This window comes from Felis catus, chromosome A3 (assembly GCF_018350175.1).
Source record: "Felis catus isolate Fca126 chromosome A3, F.catus_Fca126_mat1.0, whole genome shotgun sequence".
NCBI lineage: Eukaryota > Metazoa > Chordata > Mammalia > Carnivora > Felidae > Felis > Felis catus.
In genome coordinates this window covers 120,787,362-120,806,267 of record NC_058370.1, presented here as the reverse complement: position 1 = coordinate 120,806,267, position 18,906 = coordinate 120,787,362, and the positions used below count along the sequence as shown (strand labels likewise).

Sequence of the window (18,906 nt, the reverse complement as noted above, 5' to 3'; positions counted from 1 at the left end):
TACCTGGCTGGCTCAGTTGGTAAAGTGTGGGACTCTTTTTTTTTTTTTAAACGTTTATTTATTTATTTTGAGACAGAGCTGGGGAAGGGCAGAGGGGGAGAGGGAGAGAGGGAGTGAGAATCCCAAGCAGGCTCCGCGCTGTCATCACAGAGCCCAACACAGGGCTTGATCTCACAAACCATGAGATTATGACCTGAGCTGAAATCAAGAGTCAAATGCTTAACCAGCTGAGCCCTGTCAGGCACCCAAAGTGTGGGACTCTTGATCTTGGGGTTGTGGGTTTAGGCCCCCATGTTAGGTGTAGAGTCACTTAAAATCTTTAAAAATAAAACGAAGTGGCTAGAGTGAACATTCTTGCCTTGTTCACAATATTAGGAGAACTTCCAATATTTCACCATTATATAAAATACTAGATGTAGTTTTTCACTCATCCTATTTATCAGATTGAAGGGAGTTATGTTTAATTCTTAGTTTGCTGAGAATTTTGTCATGAATGGTGCTGAATTTTCTCAGATTTTTTTTCTGTATCTGTTCAAATGGTTATATGCTTTTTATTCTGGTAATATAAATTACATTGATTGGTATTTAATTTGAAACATTTCTTGGATAAACCACACGATCATAGTATATTACCCTTCTTATATATTGTTGGATTCAATTTGTTGTTTTGCATCTGTATTCATGAGGCTGATTTTCTTTCCTGGTAATATCTTTGTCAAGTTTTGGTATTAGGGATTTGCTTATTTAATAAAGAGAGGGGTGCCTGGGTGGCTCAGTCGGTTGAGCATCTGACTCTTGGTTTCGGCTCAGGTCATGATCATGGTTTGTGAGTTCGAGCCCTGTATTGGGCTCTGTGCTGACAGTGCAGAGTTTGCTTGGTATTCTCTCTCTCCCTCCCTCTCTCTCTGCCCCCCGCCTGCCCATTCTCTCTCTCTCTCTCTCTCTCTCTCTCTCTCTCTCTCTCTCTCTCAAAATAAATAAAAACTTAAAAAAAATTTTTTTTTAAATAAGACAAGTTAGGGAGTATCTGTCTTCTGTTTTCTAGAAAGTATGTAAGATGGTTATTACTTCCTTAAATGGTTGTTAGAACCCACCAGTGAAGCCATTTGGGCCTAGAGTTTTGTTTTGATTTTTGTGGTTTTTTGTTTTGTTTTTGTTGTGTTTTAATTATGAAATGTTTTCTTTAGTAGATGGGTTTGTATTTATTTTTATAGTTGGAGTAATTTTAAGGGATTTTTCATTTTATCTCAGTTACTGAATTGATTTGCATTATGTGAACATTATATTTGTAGGATATGAAGTGATATTTCTCCTTCTATTTCTGATATCAGTAATTTGTTTTGCCTTTTGTTTTTCTTGAACAGTCTTGCTAAAAGCATAAATGATTTTTTTTATCCTTTAAACTGTTGGTTTTAATTTTTTTGAATTGTCTAATCTTTGGCTTGAGTATTGTTTTGACTTGAAGTTCACTAACTTGTTTTTGTGCCATCTCAAATCTATTAACTAATAATAGATTCAGCCTATCCAGTGAATTTTTAAGTTTTGATATTTAACTGCCTAGTTTTTGAAGTTTCATTTCTTTCTGTTTCCATTTGCTGTCAATATTTCTTATCTGTTGACTCATTATAACATGTTGAATATACTTGTATTAACGGCCTGAGCATCCTTGCCAGTTAATTCCAACGTCTAGATCATCTTGTAATAGGTTTTCCTCCTGTTCTTGAGTTACAGTTTTTATCTTCTTTGCATGTTTAGTAATTTTTTGTTGTATATTGGATTTTGTTGATGGTATTGTAGATTTTTTTTTTAAGCATATTGATTTTTGTTCCAGATAACTAGCTTGTAAAAATACACTTACCATATAACCCAGCAATTGCATTTCTGGGTATTTATCCTAGAGAAATGAAAACTTATGTTCACACAGAAACCTGTGCACAAATATTTATAGCAACTTTATTTATAATCACCCCCAAAAGAATACATCCCATTTGTACTTCGACAGGTGGGAAAAAACCAAAAAACTGTATCTCCATACCGCGGAGCAATGAAAAGGAACAAACTATTGATATATTCAACAAATTGGATGGATTTCATGGGTATTATGTTGAGTAAAAAGAAAACAAGCCAATCTAAAATGTTTCCATACTATCTGATTCAATTTTTGTAAGATTCTCAAAGTGAAAAAATTACAGAAATAGAGGACAGATAAATGGTTGCCAGCAATTAAGGAAAGGGGAGGAGGGTGTGATTATAAATAGCAAAAGGGAATCTAAGTTGTGGTATGGTGTATGGATCTGTACATGTCCTAAAATGCCATAGAATTATAAACAAAGATATGCAAAAAACGAAATATGATTGCATGAAAAAAATGGCAAAATCCAAGTAAAGTCTATAGTCTAGATAATTGTATTGTGCCAATCAGTTTCTCAGCTTATGATAATACACTGCAACTATGTAAGTTGTCACCATCGGGGTAGGTGAGTGGTGAGTACATGGGATCGCTCTGTACCACTTTACTACTTCTTGTGAAGATGAGAGGCTCTAAGGATTTCAAAATAAAATTAAAAATACTACTGAAGGATCACCTTGAAATTATAGAGGTTTGGTTTTTATACTTTGTCACACCAGATGTTATTTCAGTTTTGCCCTTAGCCTTAGGAGAATCCGTATTCCTGGAATATAGTCTTTACCCTGAGATGTGGCCCTTCTGTGGTTTCTGTGAGAAGTCAGTTGTGTTCACCAGGCCCTTTTAACTTGGCAGGATTCAAAATCCAAACTGTGTCTTTCCTGTGGTAGGAAGCCGAAATCTCTGTTCAGCTTTTTAGTCTTCCAGCTGTTGCCTTCTGTTGGGCTATTTGGAGTCTCCCAGTGCATGAGCAGTTCAGGGACCAGCCAGAGCTTTGAGCATTTGTGGACAGATGTAAGCTCCCCCTGCCCTGTACTGTACTACCCTTCCTACCATGATTTCCCCCTCCTATTGTCTAGCTTTCTGTCAGCTCTTAGATGCCAATGAGACTGTGGTTTTCTTCTTTAGCCCTAGCCTCCCAGTACTTAAGGGGGATATACTGGGAAGAGTTTTCTTAAGGAAGAGTTGTACGAATACATCTCATCTCAGTATGGTTCCTTTCTTTTAATAATCAAATCCCCTACGTTTCTGCCGGCTGTTGGTCACTTTCAGTATCTTTAAACAGTTACTTTTAACTTTTTAAAAAAATTTTTAATGTTTATTTTTGAGAGCGAGAGCGAGAGACCGTGAATGGGGGAGGGGCAGAGACAGAGGGAGACACAATCTGAAGCAGACTCCAGGCTCTGAACTGTCAGCACAGAGCCTGATTGGAGCCTGATTGGGGGGGGGGGGGTGCCCAAACTCACGAACCTTGAGATCGTGACCTGAGCTGAAGTCAGTGGCTTAACCAACTGAGTCACTCAGGAGCCCTTGAACAGTTATTTTAATATTTTGTCCAGAGTTAATAATTGTTATCTAAGGGCAAATTAGTCCAATATGAGATAGTCCATTATGACTGGAACCAAAGCTCAACGAATTTTATTTTTAAGTATTACGAATATAAAAAGTTTGTAAAGGGGCACCTGGGTGGCCCAGTTGGTTGATCATCTGATTCTGCTCAGGTCACGATCTCACGGTTCATGAATTTGAGCCCTGCGTTCGTTTCTGTGTTGACAGCGTGGAGCCTAGAGCCTGCTTGAGTTCTGTGTCTCCCTTGCTCTCTACCCATCCCCCACTCATGCTCTGTCTGGCTGGCTCTCTCTCTCTCTCTCTCTCTCTCTCTCGCTCTCTCAAAAAGTGAATGAACATTAATAAAAAAGTTGATAAAGTTTTTCAGTGAAAAATTTGAAAGTGGGGTACCTGGGTGGCTCAGTCGATTAAGCCTCCGCCTCTTGATTTCGGCTCCGGTCATGATCTTACAGTTCGTGGGTTCAAGTCCTGCATGGAGCTCTGTACTGACAGAGCCTGACTGGGATTCTCCTTTTCTCTCTGCTTCTCCCCTGCTCACTCTCTTTCTCTCAAAAGTAAATAAGTAAACATTTAAAAAAATTCAAAACTAAAATATCATAGTAACTTTAATGCATAGTAAGAAGTATTACAGAAATCAAAGAAAGTATTCAATGAAAACAAAATATGAACAATCAGTATTTTAATTAAAAAGAAGAATAAACATGCAAATGCAGCCAGAAAAAAATTTTTTAAAGACATATAAATGACTTTCAGAAGATTAAGGGCACAGTGTAATTATGTATTACCTAAGCAGCAGCCTTAGATAGGAATACATATTTAATCACCAGAAAGGACTTCAGCTGTAAAATCAGGTCTTCATCCATTGTCTTTTGGAAATATTTTTCCATTTGGCTTTAAAAGTTGTATTTTCTTTCTTTATGCAGCATTTCTGACCTTTGTCATTTCTTAGAGACTAAAACAACAAAAACAACAATCTAACCTCCCTTCTGCTTTTATTTTTTTCTTCTCCTTTTAGTTTGCATAATTGGCCTTAAATGAGGTGAGAGTGAAGAAACTAGAGCCGTCTCTGGATACATCGCTACCCCACTTCCCTGTAAGCTACCCTCCGGAGTGCTAGATTTGACCATATCTGTTTTGAGGACTCATTATGAACAAAGAAGTCTCCCAGGTGGGAATTGTAACTCTGTTTTTAAAGAGCTTTGTTTATACAAAAGTATGAAGGGAAAATGATTACCAATGGAAATATGTTTTTGATTTAAAAGTTTCAAAGTTATTATAAAACATCTGCTGACATTCCTAAATGAAAATGTTCTAGATTACACTTTATGAACCACTTTAATGCACATTGAAATGAATATAGGGTTCATATGAATATTTTACAGTGAGAACCTCCTCATTGAATTAAAAATGGCAAGCAGAAAAACTATACTGAACCGTCCCTAGATTTGGTCTGTATATTTCTAACATGTGTGCAGTCATTCAGTCTATATTTGGTGCCCATTTTTTCACATTTGGGCATTCTTACATAGCTGATTTCGAAGAGTTTGTGAGCTCCCTGAGGGAATAGTTCTTGTGTGTCCACAAAGATGACAATGATCATAGAAGCGTATGTTAGACAGATAAACATGCACTAAGCCAAGACAGTAGGTAAAAAGCTGAAGATTAATCAGAAAATGATAGATCAGTAAGTGGACTTTTGGCAGGAGGCTTTTTAAAATTAATAGATTTTTTAATTGAATTATAGCACTATACAGATAAAAGTTACAGATTTTAAGTGTAGAACTCCTGAATTATCATGTGCCAAACATATTTGTTAAACAGGTTAAGAAGTAAAACAATATCAGCACCCCAGGAGCTTCCCTCATCCTTGTCCCAGCTGCACACCCACCTACTCACTTTTAAAGGAGAAGATGAGGGGTGCCTGGGTGGCGCAGTCGGTTAAGCGTCCGACTTCAGCCAGGTCACGATCTCACGGTCCGTGAGTTCGAGCCCCGCGTCGGGCTCTGGGCTGATGGCTCCGAGCCTGGAGCCTGTTCCTGATTCTGTGTCTCCCTCTCTCTCTGCCCCTCCCCTGTTCATGCTCTGTCTCTCTCTGTCCCAAAAATAAATAAACGTTGAAAAAAAAAATTAAAAAAAAAAAATAAAGGAGAAGACAGTTGTCACCGTGGAGTGATAGCTGTCAGCTTGAAGAGTGGGCTTTAACCACCATAGATGTTAAAGGCAGTTAGATTTAGTTGGCTGACAAACAATACCTGTGTTTGGGATAAACAGTGAATTTGGGAGATGGAGGCGAGACTATCTGTTGGCAGCAGAGTGCTTTAAAGCAGGGGCTGGAGGTGCAAAATAACCCTACTGCCTGCCTCTCTCTTTAAAGTCTCATTGGTAGGGGCACCTGGGTGGCGCAGTTAAGCGTCTGACTTCGGCTCAGGTCATGATCTCGTGGTCCATGAGTTCGAGCCCCACGTCGGGCTCTGTGCTGACAGCTCGGAGCCTGGAGCCTGCTTTGGATTCTGTGTCTCCCTTGCTCTCTGCCCCTGCCCAGCTAATGTTTGTCTTTTTCTCTCTCTCTCAAAATAATAAACTTTTTTTTTTAATTTAACAAAAATAAAGTCTCATTGGTTTCTAGAACACACTCCAGATTTCTGGCTTTCATTCAACTGGAGATATATTTATTAACTTGTATTTTCTATTATTTGAAATCAGACTATTGATTCCCAATCGAGAGAGAGAGAGAGAGAGAGAGAGAGGAGTTTATATTTATGAAAGAGAAAGGGAGAGGAAACAGAATCATCTAGTGACTGAACTCTGGCTTAGGTGTGTTTTTCTTTAACTCCTTCTTCATTGAGTGACTCTAAGAAGTCTCTTTTCTTCATATCACAATGAAGATTTTTATCCTCTCTATTTCTCCTTAACATTTATCAAAATAATTTTAAACCTGCCACATAGTTGCAAGATTGGTAGGCCCTGTGTATTGCCCATTGCCCACTTTCACCAGTTGGAAACATTTTGTTACGTTTGCTTTATCTCTCTGTATATTTGCTACTATTTCTGTTGCTGCTGCTGAATCATCTGAGAGGAAGTTGTAGACATTTACGTTCTTCCACTCCTAAATATTCAGCGTGTTTCTCCTGCTTAACCACAACATAATAATGAAATTCAGGAAACATTTTCATTATTATTATTATTATTATTATTATTATTATTATTATTATTATCGCATTTAGAGTTCATATCAAATTTTTATCATTCCTCTGATCCAGAATCACACATTGTGTAGTTGTTACATCTCTTTGGTTCCTTTAACCTGGAATCAGCTTTTCTTTGTCTTCCATAAAATGGACATTTTGGGAGACAGGTCAGCTGTTCCGTATAGTAGCACTCATTTTGAACTTGATATCTGTTTCCATCTTTGTTCCTTTCTAAAGAGACTATGATATGGGACTTTGGAGATTCATGGATTTGTTAACTGAGAATCTTATCTGGTAGAACAAAGCCTGTAAAGATTTTTTTCAGGGGAAAGTCTGTTGAAACATGGTGGGAGCCCAGAATTCCAGAAGGTAGATTCCTAAAGATGATTTGGATGTTATTGAAAAGAATTTTATATGTGTGTGGATGTATATATATGATCTTAGAATCCAAGATTTATAAATTTTTGGACAAAAATTAGGGTTTGTATGGCAAAACTTTTTGAAGGAATAACATGTTTATATTTTAAGGTAAATTATATTTATAAGAAATAATTGGTTTTATATTATAATGATGAGAGAAGTCAGGATTGGGTATCCAATCAATTTTATTTATTTCTGTGTGATGTTTGGATGAAGAATTGAGAAGGCTCTCTGTTCGTGTGTTTGAAACTCCCTGTAAATACCACCCAGGATTTCTAGAGGTGGCACAATTTAATGTCAGCTTTTCTGAGAGAACTCCTAATGAAGAAGCATTTTAATGTAGAAGCAAAAGCAAATATTGGGTATCTGTTGTTGGCTTTTTACTTCTCAGTTATGTGACTATAGATTAGTTATATGAGTTAAAGCATAGTCAAATTCTGGAGCCAAGTTACTTAATGATTTTTACCTCTGCTACTTATGATGTTAAGCAGATCAAGTAATGTTTCTATGCCTCAGTTTCCTCATTTCTTACAATCTGTAAATAGGTTATAAAGTTACCTGTCTCATACTTTATGAGTGAATTGAATTAGTAAGGTTTATGAGTAAATAATGTAAATTCCAGGGGTGCCTGGGTGGCTCAGTCGGTTGAGCATCCGACTTCAACTCAGGTCAGGATCTTGCCATTTGTGAGTTCGAGCCCCGTGTCGGATTCTGTGCTGACAGCTCAGACCCTGGAGCCTGCTTCGTATTCTGTGTCTCCTCCTCTCTGTGCCCCTCCCATGCTCATGCTCTGTCTCTGTCTTTCTCTCAATAATAAATAAATGTTAAAAAATGTAAATTCGATGGTTAGAACAATGATTGGCATATAGTAAATCCTGTGTAAGTGTTGGTCATCATCATTGTTATCTTCATCATCATCATCATCATTGTCAGTAGTTTGTAAGATAAAATTGTTGAACTCAATCAGTGAGTGATTCTGTAAGTAGAAATAATAATGCATACTTCATAGGGCAGTTGTGAAGAGTAAATGAGTTAATACATAATAAGATACATAAACTGTACACACACACACACAATTATTATTATTATTATTATATTGTCCTATCTTGTAATTAAATGCATGTTAATAGGCCTACTGTTTTGTGAACAATTTTTATTATTTTTTCTGCTCAAATTCTTTGTTACTGACTTGATACTGTGAAAATGGGAACAGGCAAGATAGGCATTTTGTATATTCTTAAGTGGCCTATAGTCAAAAAGTTTGAGAAACAGTGTACTAGATGACAATTGCTGGGGTCCCTCTGATTCTGAAATTTTGAATCTGAGTCTCCAGTTTAAAATTTATAAGCCTTACTGGGGCACCGAGGTGGCTCAATTAGTTAAGTGTCCAACTTTGGCTCAGGACATGATCTCACCGTCCATGGGTTTGAGCCCCATATCAGGCTCTGTGCTGACAGCTCAGAGCCTGGAGGTTGCTTCGGATTCTGTGTCTCCCTCTTTCTCTGACCCTTCCCAGCTCATGCTCTGTCTCTCTCTCAAAAAAAAAAAAAAATTTAAAAAATTAAAAAAAAATTATAAGCGTTACTCTCATAGGTGTTATTCTGTTGAGAACACTGGAAAGTGAAATTTGAGTTTCACTTGTTTTGAGTTGGCCATTTGTTGGGCATTGTCCTGGAAGGGATATGACTAGAGCAATTAGTATGATCATTGAGGAAATATAAATGTTACTTAACTAGCTATTCACCTGAGATGCTTGGGGAATTTTTTTTGGTTTCCCCATGGGTATCAATAAGGTTTTTGCCAAACATAAATGAATCAAGTAGGTTGACTTAAGTTTTAAGCTAGGCTTTAAAAAATGCATATTCTTCTGCAAATTTGGGTAATGAGGATTGTATGTACATTTGTATGGTGATTTCGTTCAAGCCACTTCTGCTCCAGCTAGGGGGATGATCCCAAAATTAACTGGAGGCTTACCTGACTTGATCATTTTCTAGTGCCCTCAAAATGTAATTTCATTGTTTTGGCAAATTATTAACCCATGCAGTTTCGTACTTCTACTGCCTTATAATGTTAAGGATCAAATTTCACTATGTTTATTTTTCTTTTACTGATTTATATATGTACATTTAACCATACTATATTCTGAAATGAGTTTCTGAAATATTTTGTGGGAAATTAAACAACTTCTGATCAGATATTGGAATAATTTCATGTAGTAAATGTGATTTTGGGTTTGGATAATCATCTGTAGATTATCTGTATCTAAAGCTGATCTTCATTCTCTTCTGCTCATTAGTTTCTGAATCTGTGAAGGAGAATGGAATTGACGGAAAGAGAGAGAGAGTGAAATTTTTATCACTTGGTTTTACATCTATGACCACCATTTTCAAGGCTGTTACCTCTTTGCTAAACTATTACAAACTCTTCTCCTGTGCACATGCAAGTAAATATCAAACACTTATTTTATTGTTTACACAGTTAAAGAGAGCTGTGGCTAAGAAGACTGATTTTAATCTTTTTTTTTTTTTAAAGAAATACCAACATATCTTCCACAAGTTAGAATGATACAATACCGATTTTTGGAAGTCATATACAGTATATCTATTAATTACCCAATGTAATTGTATGATGACTGGAATCATTAAATTTCATGGATTTGCAAGGAAATGTTGAGGGTGTTTCTGCCCAGTTGTTTTACTATGATAGCTGCCACAAATATGTATTTCATATGCCAACTATTTTTCCTCAGGGACAAATTCATACAGTAGGAATATTTTAGCAAGGTGAATGCGTTTATGTTTATTTTTTAACTTTAAAAAATTAAATTTTAAATAAAGTCAATGAGAGGGATTTAAAATACTGGGTTTTAAAACTGATTTTTCTCTTCTTCCTATATTTTTGTTAATAAAAAACAAAAAATAAACTTTTATAGTTTTTCCAAACTTATTCTTTCCGTTTAGAAAAAAATAATGCAAAGAAAAAAAAGCATTGTCTCTTAACCTAAACATAAATTTATTAAATGTATTACTTCAGACATGACACACTTGTAGAATTTAAAGTATTAAATCCTTGATAATTTCTTTATTATTAATATATAAAATATTTTGCACAAGATTTTCTTTTACTGTAAAAAACCTTTTAAGAAAAATCAGATGTTTTATAGAACCAATGAACTAAGAAAAAATGATGTCTTTATTTTTAAGAGTTCATTGCTTTGAATCCATTTCTTTGCCTTTGTTTTTTATTCCTGGGCATAAGAGTTCAGATCCTGGTAGGCCATTTGTGGCAGAGACTTATTGGGGTAGGGGTTCTTCTCTGGGCCAGGGAGAGCCACCATCTGAATTTTGGTCTCTGGCTTTGTGGATGCAGAGACTTTTTGTTTCCAGACCTTTAAGGAAATCTTTTTTAGGCATTAGCTTCAAAATATCTGGTTTTTAACAAGAAGTTAGGAGACATTCAGAGAAATAAGAAAGTATGGTATATACCCAGGAAGAATAGCAATCAGTAGAAATTGTCTTTAAGGAAGTCCAGGCATTGCACTTACTAAACAAGAAAAAAATAGATAAATTGGATTTCATCAAAATTAAAAACTGTTCATAAAGAAAATGTTTGCAAATAATATATCTGGTAGAGGCTTAGTACCCTAATATAAAGAACTTTCATGGCTTAACAAAAAAAGACAAATAATCCAACTTAAAAATGGGCAAAGGACCTGAATAGACATTTCTCCAAAAAAAGATACACAATGGTCAATAAGCACCTGAAAAGGTGTTCAGTGTCATTACTGATTAGGGAAATCAATGTAAATCAAAGCAGTAATGAGATACCATTTCACACCTCCTAAGATGACCAGAATTAAAATAAAATTACAAAACATAAAATAACAATTTTTGGTGAGAATGTGGAGAAATTGGAATGCTTGTACATTGCTGTAGCCACTGTGGAAGACAGTTTGGCAGTTTCTCAAAAAGCTAAAGAGAGTTACATTATTATGACTTAGTAGTTCCACTCTAAAATACCAAGGGAATTGAAGACATGTTCACATTTATGCATATAAATGATCAAGAATCATTCCTCATAAATAGCCCCCAAATGGAAAAACCTAATGGCCATCAACTGGCAGATAAACAAAATGTGATGTATACAAATAATGGAAAAGTATCCAACCATAAAAAAGGCGATGTAAATCCCAATACTTTCTTATCACTTGAGAAAGATTTCAGTTGACATTGCAATGAAAAGACAAGAGAAACTGAAAACTTCTTTCAGAGAACCCTAAGTGTCTGAAGATGCCAGTCTGAGAAATACTTCTTTATGGCGGTTGCCCACTGCAGGAGCTCTTTGTTTATAACGATTTTCCTGTGTGATTCTTTTCATACAGCTGTCAAATTGGAGAGGTTCGGCCCTCAGAATGTCCCTCTCGTCATGGCTGTGCTGCTTTGTGCTAATTGCCTGCTCAGCATTTTAAAGTATATTTCTTAGAGCTGTTTACTAACATATTGTTACTTATTTTTCAAATTATGCGGTTCTCAGCTAAATCTGGGAGATGAGTGACAAATTTCTTATGTTCTAGAAATTTATAGTTCAAGTGAAACATAAAACACTGACCTATTTCTTCAGCCTCACCTATTTGGTTTTGTCTGATCTATTTGAGATAGATGTGGTTTCTGATTCCCAAAACTGTTCTCTACAGATTGCATGAGGTTGAGTATAACTTAGCAACTCTTTTTAAATCAGCAGGGTACTTTGACTTAGAAACCTTACCTCTTTTTAAAAGGTGGTATGCAAATTGTTTCCTGAAACCAACATTCTTTTCTTAATGAACCTTATTTAAGTACCCTTACTGGCATATATAAAGCCACTCCACAAATAGAACAGCTGTAATAGTTTTCACTCATCAGGGGATTTGCATTCCACTATCTGTATATTGTGTTTTGTAAATAGAAAGCAGTTAATACCAGAATCATATCATCAGCAAATTGTTGGTGACCCTCTCATAGCTTCTTACTGTTGGCTCTTATTTTGGTAGGTCAGCCTGTCTGGCTGCTGTTGAGTTATTGTCTAATGTCTCCTCAGCCTCAGAATCTTGGATAAATTTAGAAGATGTCAATCTCTAGCCAGTAGTCTGAGGGGAGCACAGTATGGGGGATCTTATTTTCAATCTAGGTTTATTTGTTGCTCAAAATGATCCAGTCTATGAAATTATATTATTTATGTTTACAGTTGTATCACTGTGACATGACTTTATGTTTTTATAGTACTATGAAATATTGTTTGAGGTTTTCCCTAAATAGTATATTTTTACCTTTTCAAAATTAGAAGAGATGTTCTCCAGTTTCTGGATCAAGAAGATAGGGCTTGGGTTTTTTCCCCCCATTGAAAATAGGGTAAAAAGGATTTCGGATAAGCTCATGGTCTCACTTATAGGAAAGAATTCCAAAGCTTTATGAATGATTCCAGAAAATATATTAACCATAAAATATCTGAAATATCCTTTAAACTTTTACATGTCATATTAGTTAAATAATGACTTCTAATGCATCACCTATCTTAGCTTCTGTATCTTTTAGGCATTATGTTAGATACTGGATATACAGTAAAAAGATCTAGTAATTGGCTTTGAGTTCATAATCTAGAATGGGAGACAAACAAGAGAATTATAATTTATAGCATGGTATACAGTATAGTGTAGTACAGTATAGTATAGTATAATAAGCATAGTATATTGCCCTTTCTATTTTGAGAGTCAGTAGAATTCCAGATGGGTAAATTCTCAGATAGGTATAACCTAATGTCTTTGGAGGCAAAGAAGATAGGCAAATAAGGAAGTAAGAAGTGGCCCCTGAGCATGAGGTGGGAATTAGCTAATTCCTTTCTTTTGGTTTAGCGAACTCCAGAGTTTTATCTTTCATTATATTCCCCCCTTCATTTTCTGCTCTCTTTTATTTCTATTTCTGTTGAAAAGTTTAGAATTAATGTCCCATTATTATAAAGGTTACTGCACAATTTCATTATTTGTATTAATACATTTAAAAACATTACATTTTATTTCTATGTGAATATAGAATGAGGTGGCTTCTTCTGTGATACTTGGTTTTGTGATAACCTCATTTATGCTTCTGTGAGTTTCTTAGGAAAAGAAGGTAGCAGTTGTATTAGTTACAGTAATATATCACTTAGATTATTATTTTGTGTTTGGCTTTCAGAAGAGATACTAACAAACATGTCGGGTCTTTTGACATCTTTTTTATTGTGGTGATTGTTTTTACAAGTCTGGCCTGTTTGCCTTTGCATTGAGGTTGTCCACCTTGCAATTACTGTAATTATTTTTCTTATCATGGGTCCTTCCTCTCCCCCCACCACAAGAGATTTAACAAGTATTTTTTATGATGACATTACTCCACAACGCGACTCGTCTCATTTATTCATCATTAACAGAAGTCTGGAACATAAACATCCAGCATATTTTATACATATTGAGTTTGAGGAGACAGTGGGATATCCAAATGAAAAAGTCCATTTAGCAGTTGGAAACTTAAATACCAAATTACTGAAATGAGAAAGATTGTACTTACCCTTTATAGCAGAAGTCTTAGAATGAAAATCAGATCTTGTCATTCCTCTGTTCTTAACCCTCCACTGATTGCTTAATTCAGTCAGAGTCAAGCTAAAATCTTTAAAATGGTTTTTATGGCCTTACACGATGTAGCCTCATCGTGTAATCTTTCTGAGCTCATCTGCTCCCTCACTCCCTGGTTCTAACTACACTGATCTCTTTCATCTTTTGCAAAAAGCATAGTTATGCTCCAGCCTTAAGGCCTTACAGCCCTTCCCTTTGCGCCTGCCAGGAGCACTCTTCCTCCAGATACCTTTCCCTTGCCTTCACATCCTTCAAGTCTTTGCTCTTATCTCACCTTCTCAATGAGGCCTTTTCTAACTATGCTACTTAAAACTGCTGTCCCTTCCCTTCTACACACTTACACCTCTGTTTTTAAAGCCTGATTTTCCTCTATAACACATATCACCTTTTAATATACTCTATAATTTACTTTTTAGTTTTATTTATTGTCTCTCTGCCTTACAATAGAATGAACCTCTATGAGGACATGAGGACAGTGATTTTTATAAATTTTATTCACGGTTGTATCCCCAGTACCTAGAACAGAGGCTGGCATATACTAGGAACTCAGTAAATATTTGTTGCTGGTGAAATTAGGGCTACCCACGTTGTGATCAATTTAAAGTTTTCTGACTAATGTTTTCCTTTTCTGGGAACGTGGAATATAACCAAGGATTTTATTTTTAAAGTCTTTCCTTAGTGTCAGAACTAAAATTAACATACGTAATCTACATGTGTGTGTCTCTGTCTGTTTCCTATGGATTATATATATATGTGTGTCATATATAATATATAACATATATAATCTGTTAAGTACATGATTGAATAGACGTTTAGTCACTTATTCACCAAATTCTATAATTGACGCACAGTAGGTGAGAGCTGATGGAAACTTTGTATATTATGTCCAAGAGGTTGAATGTTGTTCTTTCAGCAGTGAGGATTTAGTGAAGGATTTTAAACAAGAGATGGAGATGATCAGACTTACATTTCTGATAGCCTGCTCTGGTGGCTCAGGGAGACCATCTGGAAGGCTATTTTAATAGTCCAGCAGGAGGGGCGCCTAGGTGGTTCAGTCGGTTAAGCGTCCAACTCTTGATTTCAGCTCAGGTCATGATCTCACAGTTCGTGGGATCGAGGCCTCTCTGGGATTCTCTCTTTCCTCTCTCTCTGTCCCTCCCCCTGTCATTCTCTCTCTCTCTCTCTCTCTCTCTCTCTCTCTCTCTCTCTTTCTCTAAATAAATAAACATTTGAAAAAAAAGAAATGGTCCAGCAGGAGGTGATGAGAGGAGGCTGTGAAGAAGGGATGGATTTGGGAAATATTTAGGAAATAAAAATTGACAAATCTTGGTGTCTGCTTGCATATGGGGTATGAGAGAAGAGGTTAGAAGGACTCCAGCATACCAACTAAAAGAAGAAATATATGAGGTGAGGTTTAGTTCAGTTTGGAAAGTTGAATTTGAAGTGCCTGGGTAACATCTGGATGGAGATAGCTGGTGAGGAATTGGATTATGGCTCTGAGACTTAGGAGGTCTGAGCTAGAGGTGGAGATTTGGGGATAATCAGTATAGAGATGTGTTTTGAAATCAGGCTGAGTGAGTAGTATCACCCGAGGATAATGTACGTAGTCTGAGGGAAAAAGAGGCCTTGGACATTAGGACCTTGAGGAATTCTGACCCCCAAGAATTGGGCAAAAAGTACTTGGAATAAGATCAGAAGAAAACCACACTGTTCTAGTCAGGTTTGATTTATGCATCACTTCTTTGGAGAGGGCCCCAATTAAAATTAGGTCTCCTCTATTGCTTCTCTCTATGAGAAACATTCTATTCTAGTCTTTTCCTTTTCCTTTTGTAGTCTTTTCCTTTGTAACTTTTATCACAGTTTAAAATTATATGTTACTTTTGTGTCTTATTTGCTTATGTCTCCCGCTCCCTGAGGGCAGGAACCTCTATTTTGCTGACCATTTATTTGCTCAGCTTTTAGCACAGTGTCTGATGCATGATAGATGCTTGATTTATTTGTTAAGTAAATGAAGGAAGTACGGGATCACAGAAGCCAATGGGTGACAGTGTTTCAGAAGGTTATTTCAAATGCTGCTCCAAGTAGGCCAATAAAACAATAATAATAATAATAATAATAATAATAATAATAATAATAATAGCAGCATATATTGAGCACTAACAAATGAAGGCATGAAAAGTGTCCATTGTATTTATTGATAAGAAGGTTTGGGATGAGTTATCCACAAGTGAACCCTAGGCCCTCATGGAGCTCTCTGTCTAAAGAGGAAATGACAACAGTCAGCATTCTCCAGGAACTAGAGTATGCTCTTTACATGCACTGTTTCGTTCAGTCCTTACAACAGATCTGAAGGTGGGTGAAGGTAATTATTATCTGTATGTTATAGATGAGGAATTAGGTTTAAGGAGATTATACACTTTGCCCAAGAATAAGTAGGTACTGGTTAAGCCAGGACTTCAACTTAAGGCCTTTCTGACCCCACAGCCCATGCTTTCAACCACCATGCTCCAGTAGGGGGACCCAGTTGATTCCTCATCAGGGAACTGATATCTTGGAAATGACATTTGAGCAGGAATGGTTTAGGTGCTGTTTATAGGACAGATTAGAAGTGAGAGTGACTGGAATTGAGAAACCAGATACATGGATCTTGCATTAATCCAGAATGAAGCATTGGGTTCCAACTAGAATCATAACTATATCTGAGAATAAAAAGGAGGGGACAATCTGAGATCTCTTATTAAGGAAGAATTGACAGGACATGGATACTGATTAGAAATGAGAAGTAAAGGAGAAAAGTAAAAAGCAATTACAACACTGCGATCCTAGGGGTTGGAGGTTTTTATGAACTGCACTTCTCGTGTGGGAGAAATTCAGAATGTGCCCCTTTTGTTGCATGAAATAATAAATTCATGATTAGAATTTTAGTTATTATTTGTACACAGAAAAGGGGGAACTGACAGTCTTTGGTATTGACAAAGGACAGGCTAGAGACAGTAAGTTTCAGGACTAGAGAAATAGGATTTGCTCACACGTATTAATTAAAACCATGTGAGAGATTCTTATGGATCTCAGCATTCTTTATAATAAGCTTTATAAGCACAGTTGTCATTGCTGTGGAAAAGGAAAAGTTAAAGGTTTTTCCCATTTAGCAAGGATTTTCTTTCCTTTTTCAAGGGTAGATGGGGTGAAAACAAATGGGGGAGGTATGCTGTTTGGCACTAATAACATACAAAAGGTCGTGATGAATGTAAGGCCAGGGATAGGATTCTGAGTTTTGTTAGGGATTCTACAGAGAATAGTGGTTGATAGGGACAAGTCAGAGTGGATCTGTAAGTGTAGTCACTACCTGGCACAACATGTGAGAGAGAGACCTGACTGGCATGCTCAGGGAAATGACTTTGTGTTCTCTGGCATCTATACCAAGATCCTAACATAGACTAAACATTTGATCTTTGTCGCCTGACTACATAAACACAAGGTTAGGAGTATAGAATTCAGAGTTGGTAAGTACCAAATCTAATTCATTGCTTCAACTTTAATTGTAGATGTATTATTTATTTTCTTAGCAGTATAAAATCCCAAACCTTATGAGTAAAAGTTGTTTCAAGTTCTTTTCAAAGCATAACCTAAAATAAATACATATAAGAAATAATTTCTCCGGCTCCTAGTTGTACATTGTTCTTAGAAACATCTGAAAGTGATTTTTTTCTCTGAAAAAAATGTCAGTGTCTATTTCATTATTCTAATAATACTTTCATCCTATTTGACCTTTGTGATTTCATAAGGGACTATTTATTTTGTTTTACAAATACAGAAAAGAAAGTGTAGAAACACTAAATAGCTGATGACTCTGTATAGATGGGGATACTTTTATGATGGCTGTAATTAGGTATTCACAGAGACCCTAGAGTGTTTAGATCTCTTCTAACATAAGGGAGCTTCCTCCTCTCCTGTGGTTAGAAAGCTCACCAGAGTAGATTTCTCATTGTTGTCCTTCCTTTTTTAGGTGTGAAGTTTTTCAACATGAGTGGCCTCGGGGACAGTTCATCCGACCCTGCTAACCCAGACTCACATAAGAGGAAAGGATCGCCATGTGACACACTGGCATCAAGGTAGGAACACTGTTTTCTTAGTCTAGATCTAGGAGAGCTTCTTTATCCTTTTCATTGCCACTTGAGAGTTCTTGCTAAATCTACTGCAAGTTTTCTGTTCTTCTTGGAGTCCCTTATACTCCCCATGTTTTCTTGTTTCCCTGGGACTTTCGCACATGCTGCTCCCACAGTCTAGCTTGCTCCCTCTAGATTTCTTGTAGTCAGTACCTATACATTCAACAGATACCAGCTTAGACATTACCACCTTAAAAGGAGCCTTCTCTTACTTCCATAACTATTATGTTAAGTCTCCCCCATCCTGTATCTGTCTCACATGTATGTTTATAGCTCTGATCCATAATTTCAGGTTTTTACTAGTTCATGTGATTATTTCGTGAATTTCTGGCTTCTCCACTACACGCTTAGGCTGCTATTTGGTAAGGACCTTATCTGTTCTTACTATTATATGCCTAGTTTGTAGCATAGTGTGTGGCTTATACATAGTAAGGACATAGTAAATATTTGTCACGTGAATAAATAAGTCCATTGTATATCTTTAACCTGCTATCTTAGAACGTTATGTTAGCAGAACTAAGAAATATCATTATTTTTATAATACTAATATTAGGATTTTAAAGAATGCCTATTTATTAAATTAAATATTTGTGTATCATAAGGAATATGATCACCTTAAATAGGCTAAAAGAGAATTGTTGCTAAGGAGATTCTAACAAATGCCAGACAGAGAAAGAAACTCACTCGCATCAAAAGAACAGCTTCCTACCTGAGAGGAGAAGAGTGGGGATCTTATTCCATTCATTTTCTAGGATCTAGAGAAAGCTTTCTCAGCCTTCACACTATTGACATTGTCAGCCAGATAATTCTTTGTTGTGGGCAGCTCTCCTGTATGTTGTAGGATGCGTAGCAATATCCCTGGCTTTCACACACTGGTCGCCAGTAGCATCTTTCCATCAGTTAGGATAACCAAAGTGTCACATCAGTTGTGACTACCAAAAAATGTCTTCAGACAGTTGTCAAATGTTTGTCAGGGATGGGGAAAGCAATATGGCCCCCATTGATCATCACTAATCT

The 18,906-nt window shown here is 36.4% G+C and overlaps 1 protein-coding gene across 12 annotated transcripts in view; it reads left to right on the top strand.

Moving 5' to 3' along the window:
• Positions 1-18,906, top strand: part of NCOA1 (nuclear receptor coactivator 1) — a 243,345-nt gene that overhangs the window by 134,609 nt on the left and 89,830 nt on the right. For 11 of the 12 annotated variants that reach the window (XM_023252044.2, XM_023252042.2, XM_023252041.2 and 8 more), the window contains 2 exons: positions 4,491-4,643; positions 17,730-17,835. In XM_023252044.2, the coding sequence (XP_023107812.1) occupies positions 17,747-17,835 (89 nt within the window). In that variant the 5' untranslated portion in view covers positions 4,491-4,643; positions 17,730-17,746. The remainder of the gene's footprint in view (positions 1-4,490; positions 4,644-17,729; positions 17,836-18,906) is intronic. The other variant, XM_045054862.1, reaches the window with a different exon arrangement.